General features: G+C 35.5%; 2 protein-coding genes and 1 long non-coding RNA gene across 4 annotated transcripts; 2 read left to right on the top strand and 1 right to left on the bottom strand.

Annotated features, from left to right (window-relative positions):
- Nucleotides 1-1237, top strand: LOC112295063 (large ribosomal subunit protein bL34c). The gene is made up of 2 exons (XM_024546199.2): nucleotides 1-279; nucleotides 675-1237. The coding sequence occupies exons 1-2, from the start codon at nucleotides 129-131 to the stop codon at nucleotides 923-925; spliced, it is 402 nt and encodes a 133-aa protein (XP_024401967.1). The 5' UTR covers nucleotides 1-128; the 3' UTR covers nucleotides 926-1237.
- A 3369-nt stretch (nucleotides 1238-4606) lies between these two features.
- LOC112295321 (uncharacterized) lies at nucleotides 4607-10256 on the bottom strand. 2 transcript variants are annotated; one of them, XM_024546728.3, is made up of 5 exons: nucleotides 8749-10256; nucleotides 7779-8420; nucleotides 6798-7656; nucleotides 5894-6426; nucleotides 4607-5751 (listed from the first exon to the last, which is right to left on the bottom strand). In XM_024546728.3, exons 1-5 carry the CDS (start codon nucleotides 8905-8907, stop codon nucleotides 4894-4896), a joined length of 3051 nt encoding a protein of 1016 aa, XP_024402496.1. In that variant the 5' UTR covers nucleotides 8908-10256; the 3' UTR covers nucleotides 4607-4893. The 2 variants fall into 2 exon arrangements, with proteins under 2 accessions (XP_024402496.1, XP_090100478.1); XM_090244352.1 differs by having other exon boundaries at nucleotides 7779-8510; nucleotides 8749-10255.
- A 3996-nt stretch (nucleotides 10257-14252) lies between these two features.
- LOC141046509 (uncharacterized) lies at nucleotides 14253-14837 on the top strand. Its single transcript, XR_012219556.2, has 2 exons — nucleotides 14253-14410; nucleotides 14611-14837. It is a non-coding gene; the product is annotated as an uncharacterized LOC141046509 (long non-coding RNA).
- Nucleotides 14838-19714: the final 4877 nt, after the last annotated feature.

Genomic DNA, 19714 nt, shown 5'->3' with positions numbered 1-19714 from the left:
GTTCGACGCCGCAAGTTCTACTCTCTCTCCCGTCACGCGAATTCCTCACTCATTTGCGAGCATCGATCGTCTCGTTGTGCGTGGGCGAGGGCATTCAATTCAATCCAATTCCAGCAGCCGTGGTAGCGATGGCGCTCTCCGCCTCCATGGCCGCCCTCTCGCTCGGCTCCAGCTCCGCTGTAAAGCTCTTCTCCTCCAGCAGCACCGCTCACTGCAGCTTGGCATCCTCATTCACCGCCACCCGCGCGGTGTCGTCCTTCTCCTCGTCTCACTTTGCAGGCATGTTCCGAATTCTCTCTTGCAGGTGGTATTGAACATTATGTAGATGGCGTGAGAGCCGAGTAGACCATAATCGAAGATCAAAGGTAGCTTGGGGTTTGGGTTTAAGCTTAACACCAAAGGGTGTCTAAATTAGGTCTGGCAATGGTAATGTGTTTTTTCTTTTTCTTTTTCTTTCTTTCTTATCTTCCTAGGCGGGAATTATGCACATAATCGATTTTTATCATAGGTGGTGGATTGACTGGGAAATGGCTGAAGCTCTCTGGATTCGCAATCGTTACACAGCAACTGTAGTTTCTGGCTCAAATTCATGCACTATTCTAACGATGTCGAATGTGAGGAGGAGAATTATGGAATCGCTTACACATGTGTGGGCTCGTTGTTCCTGGATGCAGGAGTGGCTCTGAGGTCGACCTCATTCGGACTCCCAATCGTGAAGAGAGGGCTCCCTCTGGTCGTGAGAGCTGGCAGCCCCTGCTTGGGGTGTACTAAGCGTTCGAGGTCGCGGAAGTCGATTGCACGAGTCTCCGGCTTTCGTGCTCGCACTGCTACACCGACCGGGAGGAATGTTTTGAAGAGGAGACGCGCCAAGGGCCGCAAGAACCTCGTGCCAAAGACCAACCCCAACAGTGGAAAGCTTGCCTAAGTGCTTGGGTAGTGTCAAGCGATGGCGTTTGAGAATGTCGGGGCGTAACTAGGCGCCTCATTTTTAGGAGAAGTCTTCATTCTTTTGACACTATATGATTCAATTGGATAACGTTGCTAATGCGCAGTTTTCCTTTAGTGTTTGTTTACGTTTCTTTGTCATTCACAGCTTCCAATCAATTGGAATGTTGGTGGTCACAGCCCTAAATCTGGCATCACAAAATGGTCACCGGTTTGAGGATTTTCCTCTGCCTGTATTCTTTCCATATTCAATTTATGCATGTGAGCTCTTGAGGACAATTTTGAATGCAAACTGTATCTGAGTATGGTTCCGTTGTAGTCAAATCCTCTGATCTAATCCTGTAGCTGTTTAGATTTAACGTCGTTGAAGCAATTTGCATCACCATCTGTTTTTTTTGTAAGAATATGGCTTGGCTTTTAGATGCATGCTATCCGTGCCCTTGTTTGTGTCAAGACTGGTCACAGGGGGTTGTCAAATGGCACTGCAATTGTCATAGCTCTTCAATCTCACTCTCCTCCTCACCATGGCAAACAAAGATCATAATTATGTATTAAGCAATTTCTGCTCCAAACTGAATTCATTTTCTTGTGGACTCTCCTGGATCTCTTTTTTGTAAATTCTAAGAGGTTCATTTTGACATTTCGATAGAGTGCCGAACATGTTGAATATCTCCTTGTGTCCAATATATTGTGTCGACTGAGAATATCTTCTAAAACCAAGTCTACTTCAATTCAGTGATGTATTGAATAGGTTTCTTGACTACCTTTCTTTTAACATTGGCAATGAATCATCTTGCAACCGAACATGCAAACATCACATATATTGGTGCGATATGATGGTTAGTGAACTCCTACCACATTTTTCTGTATATCATCAAGTCTTAGGCCTGAGCTAATGCATTTCAGGCTTGGGGTCACTTCTACTTACTCCTGGTGTTACATGAAAGTCTACTTCCTCATGCTGCAATTATTGTATGCTACTTCTATTTGATCTTCCTAAACACACAGTCTTTTCCCTAATTATTAACTAATTTAATGATTTAAAATACTAATTCTACTGTTTGTAATCCTTTCAAGAATTCATATTTTTTAGTTCACATGTTAAAATAGAAAGATTTTAATATTTTAACTTATAAATATATAAGATATTCAACCTAGTATTCTTTATAATCTATTTTTTAAATTTTAAAAATAGAAATTAAATTATAAATTTATATATATATATATATATATATATATATATTTTTTTTTTTTCTTTAAAATTTGAAGAATCAACAAGTTTACAACTTTATCAAACAAACACAAAAAACTAAATACTCAAGAATCCCTTCTATCAAATAAACACAAAAAAAAATTATGTTTTTAGAATTATTAAAATCAAAAAATATTCATAATATGTGGATTTGATTTGTATGTAAGTGAACACATAGTTGCATCTCTTTTACATTTAACCTCCCTCAATGAAGAACAAGGTTAAAAATCCAAAACCCAACTAGTTTGATACTATTAGTTCTGTTTTTCTATATTAAGATGTTCAATGTTTTGAATTGGATTGGATGAGTAGGTTAAATCCAAAATCTCAATATCAAAATATTTATTGTAGATTCTTCACCAATTTGAAGAGTTTGTATTGTTTGTGTCAAAGACAATTTGTTGGCTAATGCTCTTACAAGTGTAACTAGACTATAAATTCATGAAATTTTTATCTAGTCACTTTGTGCTTATTAAAATCTTGTCACAAGAGTTTTTAGACAAGCATGGCATGTGTAGAAAATCTGATTGAAAACTTTGTATATTCAAAAAGAAAAGGAAAAATATCATATATACTCCTGAAATATATTGAAATATTAAGAATACTCTTATATTCTTGATAATTAGAAATATACCCCTCTCTTTTGTGATAATTGCAAATATATCCTTGAGCTTGATAAGATATAATCTTATTCCTATTTTAGGTGAATTTGGGGCCCAAATCACATGATGTGTAGATTTTAGTATGACACTTTTTTGCACAAGTGGGGCCCTCACAAATCAGATGTCATTGCCGTTACCATGGTAATACTTCTAACAACTCTTTACTGTACAAGCTCGCTTATTCTAAGGCCAAGGACAAAGTGCAATTTATAAGAATGTTTTTATTTTTATTTATTTGTTTATTTATTTTTATTTTTGGATTTTATCTATGTAATATAACGTATATAAATAAATTGATTTAAATATTTTCTTCTATAAAAAAAATAATTTAATCAAACCAAATGATTTGGTGTTTGAATTTTAATATCTAAAAATAATGATCCAAATTAGTTTTCAAATATTCACCAAAAAATATTTTATAAAGAAATCTATCACAAGTTGAAATTGTAAGGATGTGAACTAAAGTTTGAGCCATGAAATTTTTTCTTACTTTGTAATCAAGGCATGCAAATGATATAGAAACAATCAATGATATAGGATCAAGTAATTGGTGCTTGTTTTAAACTAGTTTATGAGCATTTGTTTCTTAAAATTACAAAAGAAGTTTGTAGGAAAAATTCTACTATCAATATTCATTAAAGATTTGCTTTTGAAATTGTAGGATATTTGAACATCATTGAAACACCAAAGTTCTTTCAAGAGTGTCTGTATCTGTTGTCTCACATGCACAATGTCACTAGTCAGTATTTCTCTAACAAACATATTTGCTTTATAAACAATGCAAACTCGTTTTTATTGTGATGGCCTATCTTTGGATGCTTTCCTTATGTTTTAGCTAACATATAGAACCTTAGTATTTTTCTACATAGTGTTAACTAACTTTGCTATTATCAAGCAATTGATTGTCACATTATTGAGAAGTTTTCATATTGAAGAAAAAACAAATGTAATGCATATATATATATATATATATATGGAAACTCCATTTTGAATGTCCTTAAATACCATAATGATCAACAAAAGACAATTAGAATATATTTTCTTTGGTTCAAGTATATACTATCTTTCAAAGCTTGTTCTAACATAAAAAATTAAATACCTCTCTAGCTTGAAGTCATGTGCATATGGAATTCTCTATCCGTGAACAAGATCTTCTTTTGTGCTTCTACTTGAGCACTTTTCTCTCTATCTGCATCCAAATATTGAATTAGCTTGAGATGGTCTTCAAGTAGTAATCTAATTTTGCTTATACTAGCTTCTAGCTTGAACCACTTGCTAAAGATGCAATTTAGAAAGCTATGCATCCTTAGTAGAAAACAAAACATGAACTAAAAGAAGTCGATTGCAATTAGTCGCCTCTCTACACTCTATCTTTTGTCCTAGAGTATGCGAGCTAGTACCATATAGAGTTGCTAGAAATATTGCCATGGTAGCATCAGTGGCGGCAATGTTGGTAACCAATTTATAGGGGGCCCAACTTATGCAAAATAGTATTGCACCAAAATCTATGAGGCATGTGGTTTGTGCCCCAAATTCATCTAAAATGGGAATAAGGTTATATCTTATCAAGCTCAAAGATAGATTTGCAAATATGACAAAAATGAGGGGTATATTTGCTATTATAAAAAGTACATGGGTATTCTTGATATTTAAATTGGAGTGTCAATTGGGATTGATAAATACTCCTTGAAATGGGGTCTGCCACTGTCCACTTGGTAAATTCATACGTGCAGAGTATACAAAGGAATTCCTAACGAAAACAAGCACAGTAAACTACATTTAGCACAATGTTTTACAATTTTGGCACAACTGCCGACTAATATCCTATGCTCAAGAAATCTTAGATGTATCCCCAACGAACTTCCCAGATTGATCACATTTCTAATTCCACGGTAAGTCGGTTGACTTTTTCACTACAAATATACCTGCTAATTTAACTGATATTACACCCCCTTGTTACGTGGACAACTACGCTACAACAAACTCGGTACAATACAAAAATGTGAAAGTGTGACGAACTACATGGCTGTCTGACTATGTGGGTACAAGGCTCTGAAGATCGAGTGACCCACTAAGAGCTTTGCTAGCAACCATGGCCAGAGGAAGAGCAAGGATTACACAGAGAGATCCCCCCAAGACTGCTTCCGTATACCAACACAATCTTTTCCAGTGTTTTTTCACAGTACGAACAGTGTAACATCCGCTTTCGCCTTGATCCACCTGATTTTGCAATCGTATGGGAGAAGCGTTGTTACAGTTCAATTCTTTAGTAGCATCTTCACAAATGTTGTGGTTATACTGATTGTCTTTGTGAACCACATCCCATAATCCGTTTGTCGCAGCCGGCTTCTCGCCATCCATGTCCTTAGCTTGAATTGGGTCCAGCAGTTTGCACGGTGTAGTATTTGCTTCGGTCAAAACGCATGGAGGACGTACATGACATGCGTCGTGGACCTCTTCAGGATTGCAAGCACGGTCAGCGAGGTCCAATGTTGCTCCGTCGTCGAATGTCCAGGACACTTTAGGATCCGGTGAGATCATGTGAATCTCGCGAGGAGTAGCATCGAGAGAGGCTACCTTGCGAAGTCTGGGAAAATCATCTGCCTTACGCCGCTCGTCAAACTCATCGTCAGAACTATCAGATATGTAAGACACTTCAGATGCAATTGGGTTGTTACGAACGCTCCATCCTGCCTCGCTTGACGTCTCGGCGTCCAATTCGGCTGCATCTGTGTTGTTAGATCTGAACAAGTAATCCTGAGACAGCCTCATATCCTGTTCATAGTAACTTCCTCCCGACTCACGGTCAGAGAGACTCGACAGAGAGCGCACAAGCCGCATGGGTGGAACGAACGAGATGAAATCTTTTGCCATGCAAAGTGACTTGGTCTTCTGCAGATCAAAGAAAAAACACAAGATTTGTCAATCAGTAAACCAACCTTACGCACCTGGAGTCCAAAAATAATTGAGAAGATGACCTAGAAAGCAAAAGCGCTAAACTAAATCTCCAGAGCTCAATTCAGAATTTCCTCACCTCTTCCAAGTTGGCGCTCAGACGAGCTAAATTTTTGAGAGTATCGACCTCTGCTCCAGCTGCTGCAGAACTTTGAGCATGGACAGGTGCGTCTTTTGTGAAAACCTCGCGCTTTTCCACTTCAACATCCGCGTTGGGAGCATCTCTTGCAGATCCCACATTAGTCCGTCTCGTTTCCATGCTAGTGCTTAAAGCACTTGACATTGGCGCTCTGTCATCGGTTGCAAGCTCAAGTCCGGAATATTGATCCAAGCTGTTCGTGCCCTCCAGCTTTAACCAAGGCAAGCTTGGGCTCTCCTGCTGGGCGTCCTTTGAATCGGTTGAATCAGTCTCAAAGTCTTTTGAAACTTGAGCTTCTTTTGAATCTTGAAATTCAACGCCTAGTGCATTAAGCTGAGTGGGCAAGAGGGGAGTAGATGCAACCGAGATCAAAGGAGCCGGCGGTCGCAAATACTTGCCGCCACGCCTAGTTGCGTGTTCGTCTGGATAAATGCCCGTACTTCGTGACCGAACAATCTCATTTGCAATCAACACTGTGCACATGGCAGAGCACATGTCAAAGATGGAGGTAAGGGCATGAATGTTTCCTAAGTTGTACAAATTCGCCCTAAGGAAGTTTATCAATTGAAATCGACAGGCATTCTGCAAACCATGGAGTCATGGCAAGCATTCAATATCCCAGTGGTCATCGGAAATCAAACTCAGAAATACTCGGCGCACTATTCAGCATACGTAATATACGATGTTATATGTTTTCACGACATTAAAAAGCTAAAACCAGCAGTGTAAAGGTGCAGACAACCACCCAAGGCATGAACCGTGAACCCTGAAAATTCTTGACGAGTAATAGCTTGAGTAGGAAGATTAACAACATAAACCTTGTGTAGGAAGGAGGAATTCTCACATCTACGTGATGGTGACTCGCACTCTTCGATGGTGGTGGTAGAGCTCGAAGGAGATGTGACTGGAGTGCCAGTAGATCGGGGTGAATGGGCGTAATTTACGCCTCGGGGAGGGTAAAGAGGTGCTCGTTTTGCCCTTGACCTGTCATTGCTTCGGCCAGATGGAATCTGCACAGAGTCTGAAGTTGATGTTGAAGCAGATGAATAAAACAAACGGCGTGATTCTTGAGAATTTGGACTTGCTGCCCTCAGATTTGGGCTGGAAGCTCTCAGGCCCGGACCGGCAGCCCTCGGACTGCTTCTACCCGCCCTAATTGGACTCAAGTAGGCTATTGGACTAATTGTGCCCGCCCTAATTGGGCTCATAGATGCTCTAGGACTGATTGCACTCGTCCTTATTGGGCTCATGGAGGCTCTTGGACTGATTGTACCCGCCCTAATTGGGCTCATGGAGGCTCTTGGACTGATTGTACCCGCCCTAATTGGGCTCATGGAGGCTCTTAGACTGATTGCACCCGCCCTAATTGGGCTCATGGAGGCTCTTGGACTGATTGTACCCGCCCTAATTGGACTCATCGAGGCTCTCGGACTTACTGTGCCCCGCCTCGGAACCAGAGAAGGAGAGATAGCCCTTGAAGCCCTGGGACCCATTGAAGCCTTTGGACTAGTACCCCGCGTCGACACTGGAGAGAAAGGAGTCGTGTCTTCGCTCAACCAAGAACTCGGACCATTACGCTCTGCAGCCACACCCAATGATTTGTCGGTCTCGTTTCCAGATGATAACATCTTTGCAATGTTGAGCGCCTCACTAACAGCTGTCCTTACGTGTATCATCTTGTCGATTCGGCAGCTTTCCAGGACCTTCACAACGTCAGAAAAAATTAGGGTATGCCATCCATCCACATACCATTGTGGGTGTAATTGAATCACAAATCAGTAAATCACACATGAAAAGATGTCCAGAAGAAAGAGCTTCAACACACATGTAATGCTGAGTGGAGCTCCGTTTCGAGTGACTCCTTATCAAGGATTGTGAGCACCGACTGGAGCAGCTTGGCAGCGCTCTTGCGAAGTTGCCATGAATTCGCCGTCTCCTTCAAAGTGTCCTCACCGGCCCTCAACAAGCTTGCTCCATGGATGCTAAGAGCGTCAGGGTTTGTTGATGCTAAAACGTATACTAGCTGCATGTGGGCTACCGTTCGAGTTGATTTTTCATTTAACGCTGCCGCTGTTCGATGACACACTTCGTGAACAATCTCATCTTGTGCGTACTTCCATAGTTCAGTTTCAACGACTGCATGAATGCAAGCAGCTGCACTGGCTGCCACAGGCTCCAACTTCGCTGCAAGAGCATCAGTCAGCGGACCACAAATCTCCTGTATTATCTTCTCCGCGTCCTCTTGGAAGGTGTCAGAGTCGATGCTATACCGAGCGATGGCAGCTGTAACTCTTGCACAAGCAAGTTGCAGTTGAGGAAAGCTTCCACTTGCAGACGAGAATTTAACCAAAGCGGACATTATCTTAGAAATATGAGGTATAACCAGCTTGCCGTGCACCCTTGCGACCTCCTCATACAAGGAAATGGTGTAAGATCGCGTTCCTGCGGGTTCCCGTGATTCTGCAATCTGTGTTGACCAGTAAGACTGGATGAGAATAGATGCATCTTCGCTGAAAGAACCGAGTCAAATTTGACGACAGAGTATGATTCCGAAACACTGTTCAATGTACAGAATTAAACATCAGGAGAGAGATGGTTGAGCGCGTAATTCACTGTAACAACTCTGCTTCAACTCTATCTACAAGATCCCGTATTCTACGCAGGAGTTTCATACAAACCCTTCGAGAGTAATACGACTGCACACCGTGGTCACGTTCGAAGTCTCCGATGTGACTGTCTGAAGATGCTGACTCCAAGGATACTTCGAGAGGATATTGAAAACTGACTAATATTACCTGAGATATGAACCGAGGCAAGGTGGATGCGTTCAGCTGCTCCACAAATAGCTTCAGGGACTTCAGCGCAATACTCCGGGTGTCACCATCCGTGTTTAGCTTAGCTAAATCCTGCTTCACTGTCGAGCTCGACTGCCGAGAGGCCATTTCCTCCCTCATCTTCTCCTCTTCTCTATAAAGCTGCGCTTTCACAACCCCTGTGTGTACTAACAGCTGGTCTTCTCGCGACCCTCTAATAATATATCCAAATCTGTGATTGGTACGACCTAAAATGATGCCAGGTTCTCAAAGCAATTCTCTAAGGTTTCAATTGCCCACCACTGCAACTAAGAGTTGATACGTCGAGAACTTCTCTCATCCACCTGCTGCACATCTATTTCCAGGAGCTGAAATGCTTAAAATCTCAGTTCAGAGCTGCGGTGTGGTGAAAAAGCGAAGTTGAAGCTGCTGTAGAATTTTATACTCTCTTTTTTGTTTTCTTTGTTTTTTTCTTCTGTTTTTTTTTCCCTCGAATTTACACCACTTTATTGGTGTGAAACAATCGCTTCTTCAGCCTTAAAATTCGCCGAAGAAAACGAAATCCTAAACTGACGTGCAAAAATGCACAATTTCCAGGGAGGATACACCACGCGAAGTACTGCGACGTCAATAAAATGAAGGCGTGTACCTTCTTAACTACAACAGGAACTAATCCTCAATAAATTCCGCAAATATCCAAGACTGAAGCACTGAATCCAGTGTAACAATATATTGAAGAGCGCGTTTTGAGGCGCTTCACCGTAATGACGAAAGTATGAGATACTAAAAATCACCTCAAATTCGACCCAATAGGGACAGATAGAAACTAACAGATACAATTGAGTTCAGTAAACGAAACCGTCGCACTGCACAATCACGTGTTCCCCTAACGCTTCGAATGGAAACTTGAGCCGTCCTTGCAAACCAATCCCACCTATCGAAAGAGTGCACAATCCTTTCACAAGTTTATCCGCGCCGACTCAACGAACGAGCCTCCGCCGAAACGAAAGAAAATCAACGGCAACAAACTGAATAACCTACGCGCTTCTCAGCTTGGTTTAAAAAATCCACCGAAGATCTGCGAAATTTCGCTAATTCTTTCCCCTTTCCCAGATCAACACAGCGCTCAACACTAACTCAAATTCTGACGTGATCATGTACAGAATATCTAGAAGAAGTGCTCAATCCCCCAAGTAAAATAAAACTAACCGATCGACTCTGAAACTCCGACCGGCAGGGAAAGGACCAGGACTCGTTTCGTTTGTTCCGTGTCAAAGCCGCTTCGCCTCCCTTTGGATTCACACAACTTCTTCGAAACTTAACCGAATTCCGCAAACAGAATAGCAGGCTAAAGATCTCGCCAAGCGCGTCGTCAGAGACGCAAAAGGGCGATGGCTACAACAGGGACAAATTGAGCCCTGGCGATCACAAGAGTCGGTTCAACCATCTCTCGATCTCCGCCAGCGGCACCACAAAGCCCCTTCACAACTCCGCCATGCACAGAATCAGAGCCCAGCTTCCTCACCTTCAAGATCGCCTTCGCGCGCGAGACCAAGACTCAAACCACGCTACGCACGGTTTTTTCGTGGGCAGTCGACATCGTACACGTGATCGTATATATTCAAAATCGTATATATATCCGTTCGCAGTGTTAGCTTTTGCAGTGAGTTACTTTTTCTTGTTCTGTCTTTAACTTTTCTTTTTCTCGGGTTTTTTCTAATTGCTTTTATTTTTATTTCTTTTCTCTTGCACTTTTATTTTATATTATTTTATTATCCAGGTCTTAATTTGTTATGTACTTAGAACTAATTTGAGATTTGTCACCTTTTGAATAGACGTAAGAAATTAAAAATAAAATTGAGATAGAATTAGAATAAAATATTGTTCCAATTTTCTGTTATGCAAGTGCATGTTTGAACAATGCATAGTTGAGAATATGGAAATATTTGGTAAAAACATCCATTTCACCTAATTTTAAGAAGGTTGTTAATAGCACCTTCAACAATTTTATCAAGTTCTGAACATATATTGTTTTGTTGGAAAGTACTAAACATTAAAATGCAGCCTTCAAAAATTAGCATAACAACAAAATTTGTTTGAAAAGGATTTATAATAACTTAAATAAGTTGCGTTAATAATAATAATAATAATAACAATATAGGATAAATGGGTGTTGTTTGTAAAAAATTCCTTATTTTATTATTGCTTGAGTGAGAATATGAAAAAAGAAAAAAGAAAAAATTATCTAGAAGAACATAGTAAACTTCATTGTTGTAAATAGATCAAGACATTTGACTTTATAAAAAGAAAAAAAAATCAAAGATTATGCCATATAATCAAAATCTTCTAATATATATATATATATATATATATATATATAAAAATCTTAGGGTAATTGTTTTCTTCAATTCACTTTTTTACAGCACAAAATAGCATCAAGATAGATTGAATTTTGGACTTGTACATCTTTCAATGACAATTTTCATATTCAAATGAATGTTTTTATAATTTACACAGAAATAAAATCTATGCATGTATCACAATCATTTAATGAATGCATGGAAAACTGAATTCAAGTAAAAAAAAGCAATTTGCCTTTTTGAAGGTTACCCATGAAAATTAGTTTTCAACTTAGCATAAAACTTATAAAGTTGTGCTGTTGGAATGGAAAGAACCACGATTAAATAATCTCTACTGTTCAAAAAGAAGTTGTGCCACACACTTCACCCAACTTAAACAACCATTGAAAATGAAAACAAGGTGCACGTTTAATAAACAAGTCACAAAGAAAAATAAAAGAGACCCAAAAGATTGATATTAAAAAGAAAAACAACAACGACAACAACAACAACAAAATGGAGAAAATAACAATAATAATAATAATAATAATAATATAAATTTACAACCTTTAAATCTTCTCATATTTAAGCTTTTTGAACTCTATGAAAAGAATGCAAATGTGATATTTTTCTTGGGTGGCTCCAGTTAGTGACTCTACTCTTGTGTGTCCAAAGGAATCATCCATGGGTTTTGTTATTATTATACAAATGTATATCCTTCAAATGTGAACCATTCATTTAAGCCAAGTAGTATGATTCCATGGGGGGGTTGGTCCCTAGGGAATAATAACAATCAAAATAATAAAAGAAGTGGGTTGTGGCTCCCATAGACTCCTTCAATATCATCTCACAACCCTAACCAATGGGTGCCATTCAAGCGGGGCCGAGTGGAGCCATTGTGACTTGGACCCACTTGGACTTTGCTTTTGCGGTGGGCATCTTGTCAAAGGGGGCATTTAACAATTGGTCAAACTCTTCAAGGCAATGAATGACCCACATAAATTAAAAACACATGCACATGACAAAAGACACATGATTTCAATATTGAAAAGGGTGGATTAGTGACCGTTTCATGACAAAGTCAAAACCCTAATTGCATGTCGAACATTTATGCATCCATGAATGGGACACACTTTGCGAAAAACCGGAATCCAATAATAAGAGACCTCTTGAAAGGGGGAGTTGAGTTTTTCAAAGGCCAAGGGAGAGCTTTTGGATAGGGAATACTTGGATATGTGGAATCCTCCACCCTTTTATTTATTTGTTTTTTTATTTTATCATTTTTACTCCTCTATCCAAAAACTTGTGTGAGAAGATGGGTACTTGTTATGGATGCAATTTGAGTTTGATGTAATGCATTGATTCTAATGTGTGTTTCTGTGCTAGAACATTGAAGTTAATTCATTTAAAAAAACAAATGTTTCATTGATATGGATATGTATGTTCCTTCTATATATAAAACTATATCTGTACTGAATAGAGTGTTTTGTATTCATTTTGCATATAAAGATTTGTGAATGTCATAGATGTATCACAGTTTATATTATATTATATATATATATATATATGTATATATACACACACAAACACTAATGTGTTATAATTATAACCAGAAAATAAATTTTAATAGTATAACAAAAAAATTGTTTAATATTTTAAAATTCTTGTTGTTGGATTAATTATTTTTTAATCTATTATTGTAGTATCAAAATAAACAGGATCTTAGTTTGAAACTTTCAAAAACTATGTGGAATACAAAACTTGATGAAAAAAGAAGACAATGTTTTCAGCTTAAGTATTGTTCAAGGCTACCAAAAATAAAAATAAAAAACACACACAAAAACAAAAAAACAAAAACATTCCCCAAGAGTTTGGATTTTCTCCAACAGAAGACAAGCTTAGGAATCTTCTAACTTAATGGATCTCCAATGACTCTTTTAACCTATTTTAGGAAAATTAAAAACCTCGATTTTATTTAAGATGCCATCCGTCTCTAAAATAATATACAAAAATAAGTGATTATTTCTAACACATAGTCATTAGATATTATTGTGTATTGTCTCAACTTTACATAACATTATTTTCTTTATGTAACATTTTTTTTAATCACATAAAAAAAATTACATGATTTTGTATTAAAAAGAATAGGGTTTATATTCAAATCAACATATTTCTCACTTTCATTACTTTATTATGTACTTAAAAGACATAGTTACAATAGTTATTATCTAATCTATTATGTAAAATCTTAAAAATATCAATAAAAATATTTAACATACAATTTTTTTTTTTAAAGTTGCCACAACTAAAAATCTATTTTTGTCTATTTTTCGGTTAAAATTTCAAAAACAATATAAATGATTTTTAATTAGACACATCACAATCCATGTTAATGCTAATAACAAAATATAATTTAAATTGTTTTTATTCATCCTATTTATATAATATATTTATAAATATAGTAATAATTTTATTTAATTATATTAATAAACCATCTAATACACTAAATAACCAATCTTTTAGTATATTACTAAAATTTGAATGCAACATTTTGTTTTAGTTGGATTTTTGTTCTACCAATTATTATACATTTTGTAGTAATGTTAAAATATTCAGAACTTGTCTAAAGTTCTAAATGCTAATCTTTTACATGAAAATTTAATTATTATGTTTAATGCTTCAATTCTTTTTAATAACTATTTGAAATAAAACTTTAAGTTGCTAAATATATATATATATATATATATAGATATATATATATTCATACACATTTTAATACATTCATATTAACAACTTTTGGCCTGTAACATTTTAAAAAATAGGATGTCATTATTATTAATATTGTAATAATAAAACATAATGTCCAGCTTAATAATTCCATATAAAAATTGAGAAATACTTGACTTAAGTGCAAATGAAATCCGACCCAATATTAACATCATCTTTAACAAACTTCTTTTTCAACTTGAAGTTTTCAAACACAAAATACAAAAGAATCATATTTATTTTTATTTTTATTATTTTGGAATCAATCGTTTAAAAACCTTATACAAATTCAACCAAACAGTGAACTCCACCGAGGATTTACACAAACCTGGTCCATGTGAAGAATGTGTCCAGTTGTAGTAGGCCCACAAATTGAGGACCCACAAACCTCCTTGCAATCCATGCCGCAATTGTCGAACACTACTTAAATGTAATGGCTATGAATAGCCCAGCCACTCGGCAACACTGTTCCCTTTGCATATTAAGCAACAACATGAAACTCAACTGCATGAAATGAAGGGCAGAAAAGACTGCCGAAGGTTGCACTAGGTTTTCTCACTAAGTTTCTGCATCTGATCTTATTCTGTATTTGCTTTGTAGAAACAAACATTTACATATACATGAACAGAGATGATTTAACGTGGCCAGTATCAACTTCACCGAGGCCAACTTCAAGCTGACACCATGAGGTTTCAACCAGCACCGACTGAATCTGTGCTTCGACATTGGGTGGTTGCAGTGGTCGGCGTTGTGTGGGTCATCACAACACCGGATGCGTCGCCGAGCTGAGGATTTTTTTTTTCTCGAGCTACCCGCCGCGTTTGAGATGGCTTTTAGGGTTCGACAGTTGGTGGGATGTCGTGTCTGAAAGGTGGGTGAGGAAGTGAACGTTGCATCAGTTTCCGTGGGACTGTTTTCTCAGGCTGAAGTTATGGCAACTCTCTGATAAAGAACCATTCTCGAAAATATGATCTTTGTATGCAGATTAGGTTTCATGATTTCGATGTAATATGTTTCTTTTTGTACAGTTCTATGAAGCTTTGTTCTGGCATGCTGACGGATTTCATACTCCTTGCACACGTAGTGTAAGGTCGGCATTCACTACTGCTAATCCCTGTTATGTCCATTTTTTGAAGCAACCCGAGGGTGTCTTTGCTATAGAATAAAACCACTGTAGCGGTCTGGTACATGTGAAAAAATTCTCATTCAATGCAATTACTTCGAATTTTACAAACGTGGAGTATACTGTGTGCTATAAGCTACAATTTCTATGCAGGTTTTGAGTTAGAAAGCTCATAATGCGAACAAATTAATTTGCAGCGAAGGCCAGGATTGCAATGCACATACCACATAATGTTTTACCTTCAATTCTGTCAAGCGAAGGTTTACTCTTCTGCTTACATCATCAAACTAAAGACTTGTTAATTAATGCAAACACGAAATTTCCTGTGTGTCAATAATCATCTCCAGGGATTAAGTGTTGATTCGAAATCAAGGGGACAAGACCAAGCTAGTACAGAAACTATCGATTTCTTTTGGACCTCCACAGAAGAAGCCGAAATGTTAACAATCTCGAGGGAAAGCAGCACACCTTTTGCTAGAGGTTGCAACCACAGTCACTCTTTAACTTTGAGAACTTGAAATTATCAAGTGAAACTTTATCAGAGAACTCCAATCCTTGACAAGAGACACATTCAACTTGTCTGTTAGAAATGGAAGCCCATTCCTATGGATCTCTCTAGAGGAGGCGTTTAATTCATACAGAGTTTAATTGCCCTCACCTCGCTGAAAGTGAATTTAATTACTCGAAAATCGTTTTAGTTTTATTTTTAAACCTTTTAATCTCCTTTCATTGAGCTCCATAGCCAGGCTCCTTACCATCGTTCACATCCAATCGCCACCCATAAATCACATCCAGCCATTACTTATCAAATATTGCCGCTTTGTCACACTTTTCACCGACAGGGTCGAGTATATTCAGTTAGACAATATTGACACGAGGTAGAGAATTCTTGTGAGCAATTGATTTAGTTGTGCAGTTCTAATCACACCTGGGCTATGGAAAGTTGAAACTGATTAATAAACCTCAGCCTGCAACATTTTTGTGAATAAATGCATCATTTTGCATGCTTGTTCTGCAGTCAGTGGAATGAAGAGGGCTTAGAATTTCAATCCTAAAGAACTTTTAAAGCTCCATTTCCCTCACCAAATGGTATTGTATATTGTGCCTCATGTGAGCTCATTCACATGACTAATGATATGATTTTTTTTTGTTTCTGGAATTTTGTTTCAATCTGGAATATATATATATATATATATATATATATATATATATATATGTTTAAAATTTTGTGTGCAAAATTAATCAAATTTCAGTCTAGTTAATATGATTTTGAATGGAAAATATGTGCAAGTCAAGTAGACAAGTGTACTGATGTAATTCAAAGATTCAGTAATAAATTTTTGTAGTTGGTTCAGTGCTTATAATTTATGTGAATAATAATTATATAAAAATCAATATTTTCAAATCAAAGCAATTTTATTTTGACTTGTTATGCCAAAAATTTGTGATGAGCCTAATGAAGACACTTTAAAATTGCTTAAAATACTTAAATAAATGGATATAATTAAAGATATATAAGAATAGAATAAATAGATAATATTTTCTTTGAGAAAATTTAAATAATTGTTTTAAATGTAGATTAGATCTATAAGTGTTTTTAAACGTGCAATGTATCTATATATATATATATATATATATATATATATATATATAATAATTGTAGAAATCTCTTGTAACTTAGACACTTAGTTTATAAACCTTGTAGTTTTTAGGAAGTTTTTTCATGGTCTTCTTATTTCTTAGAATATGTAGAAGAAACATTAAAAATATATTTAGTCTTTTCAACACCTTTTAGTTTAAGATCTAAAACTATTTGGACTTAGAGGGCACCATTCTAAAATCTTATTTTGTTATGAAAATAATTTTTTATGAATTCTTTTACAGATAATTATATATTTATATTTTTGAAATTTTATTTAGATTTGAATCATTGATATATATTTATATCTGTATAAATTATTTTTTTAGCTTTTTTATTAATTAAATATAAATTTAATTTTTTATCTTTTAAAATATATTAAATATTTTTTAAGATCAAATTAAGTTTTATGCACCTTGAACATCACATGAGTTTATATTAATAAAATATCTTAGTTTTAAAAAACTTTGGAGATTACAATGAAATATTTTTGGTAGTCTTTAATATACAATAGAATCACAAATTTATAAAATGGTATGATAGTTCTTTTTTTTGCAGAGATTCTTTCTTATTGAAATGCCTATTGATATTCTTCTAAAGGATTCTAAAGACATACATAGCAAAAAAATATTAACACAATTCTAATGTAAACCAATGCACCAAATGCAATATTTATATGTATAGAGAATTATATTTATGTTAAAAAATAAAAGAATTAATCAAATTAAAGATGATACAAAGTAAAAATATAATAGAGTTTACGTATGGTAAAAAACCATCAAAAACACATTATTAATAAACTTGCAACAATTTTGACTTCAAAAAAAATCTCACACTAAAAGTGAAGTAACTAACTAAAGGAGCTTGCAAATTACAAGCTAAAATACTACACTCTAAGTAAACTTACTCACATGTTAAAGAAATTTGTTAATATGAATCCACCATCTTAAATCTTAAATAAGTTCTAATTTTTAAAATTATCTAGTTTAAAGAGATTAATTAATTTGAATGCACCACAATCTTAATTTGTTGTCCTAAGTAAGTGGCCGTGGGCTAAGAATAATGGTATTACATGATGTAGAAGATGTTCTTTTGAGTGTCCTCATTGCCATGCATCCACACCAATCTACTCAAAGACCGTTTGTTCTTCTTTAAACAAAATCATCACACAATCAGATGGTACACTTTTTTCTTTAATGAATAATTGGCTAGAAAAAGCTTATTTGTGTAAAGGAGATGAAGGAATTGATGTCAATTTTATAATTTTGCAACTTTACATGCATGTTTGAGCTTGTGCATTACTGAATGAAATTATGATATTTTTCCAGCATAAAATACCAAATCCTATTACTAAAAAGTAAAAATGATTTGCAATTGCTATTTTTTCTGGTATTTTGAGAAATTTTAATGTATTTTTTTAATTTATTGAAATAGATTAAATTTCAATGTTAGTCTTGTCACAATGTATATTAAGGTTGTGAAGATAAGCCACCAAAAAATTAAGAAGTATAAGTGACATATGATATTATATGAGAAATAGAAATAGATACTAAATTGAAAATAATGAAATCATTATACTGCTATAAAATTTATATTAGTAATACTTAGGTACTTCTTGTATTTTTTTTTTTTTTTTAATTTACTTCTATCTACTTAAAAAATATAGATATGTAATAAAATTCATATTATGAAAAAAAAAAAATCTTAGATTCCAAAAATTTGAATGAACAAAGATCAGAGCTTCTTCAATAATATAAAGAAAGAAAGAAAGAAAGAAATTGTTAATGTTACTTTTAAATTTGTGATATTTATAAAATCTTAATTTAGAAGTATTTTATGAAGATATATTATAATCTTGTCAATAAAAAAAAGAATATTTTTATTGAATAATCCAACTAAAGAAGAAAAATTATTGATAAAAATGGTTTAGAGATTTTAACACAAACTGAAACATTTGGGAAATTTTTTGTATCTTCTAATAATAAAAATCGTGGATTTGTTAAATTTGGGTTTATATTGATTCAATTAAATTATGTGTGCATAAAAGAATTTTAAAATGTGCATATATTTTTTAAAATATTTCTCAAGAGAAATTTAAAATAAAATAAAAAAAACTTACAATACATACATACATACATACATACATACATACATAATGCGATTTGTGTTATATTCTTTGATGTTTTAATATACAAAGCATATCTTGCTTATAATATCAAGTTAGATAAGCTTCATTTTTATTTCTTTATATTAGTTTTAAAGTTGATTGGATTTAAAGTATAATAAATGCAGGCTGTAAATTGTAAGTTGATTGGTACAAATACCTACACTTCCACAAAGTTAGATGCAGCATTTCCTTTATATTCTTCACCATCTCCTAACACCCACCTTAGATTTAGTTTACATTCTTCAAGAAAACCCTACTTAACATGACCAACCCACAATGCATTTTGCCAACTCTGCCCATATAACCTCATATTCTTCAATAGTAGCCATGCACTGAGAGTCACCAATGCCACAATACTCACCGAAGTTCCAAATACAGTCACTCGCAAGAAAACCATTCACAATCAGATAAGCATTCAACAAGATTCTTTTCCTTCTTTCAAACCAATCAAGGGACGCGTTCAATTGTTTCTTTTTCAGTTCATTTGGGGTCTTTTGAACAAGGGACTGTGGAGATCATTGGAAAACAACCCTACTTTCAAAACTGTAGAACTAATCTTGTCCCACTGGAGAGAAAGGAACACTTTACAAACAGCGGCACATAATTCTTCCCACCAAGTCCAACAAACTAAATCCTGCATACCTTGCAGCAAAGGATTTGGCAATAATAGAAATGAACAAGCCTCCTGAGAGCAAAGCACTCATTTATAGACAAATGATAGAATTGATCCCATTGTAAATTTTCTTTACATTGTTTACAGTACAAAACGGCTGGTGTATGACCTGTATGGACAAGGAAGAAGACAAGGAAAAACTTGCCGAGCGCTGCCAGACAGTGGGTGACATTTGGATTAGTTCAGACAATGGGTGGAACTCCAGACATATTAATAGTGTTAAAAAAGAACCTAGACCCAA

The sequence above is a fragment of the Physcomitrium patens genome, chromosome 18 (genome assembly GCF_059467195.1).
Source record: "Physcomitrium patens ecotype Gransden chromosome 18, ASM5946719v1, whole genome shotgun sequence".
Taxonomy (NCBI): domain Eukaryota; kingdom Viridiplantae; phylum Streptophyta; class Bryopsida; order Funariales; family Funariaceae; genus Physcomitrium; species Physcomitrium patens.
This window is presented reverse-complemented; position numbering and strand designations above follow the sequence as displayed.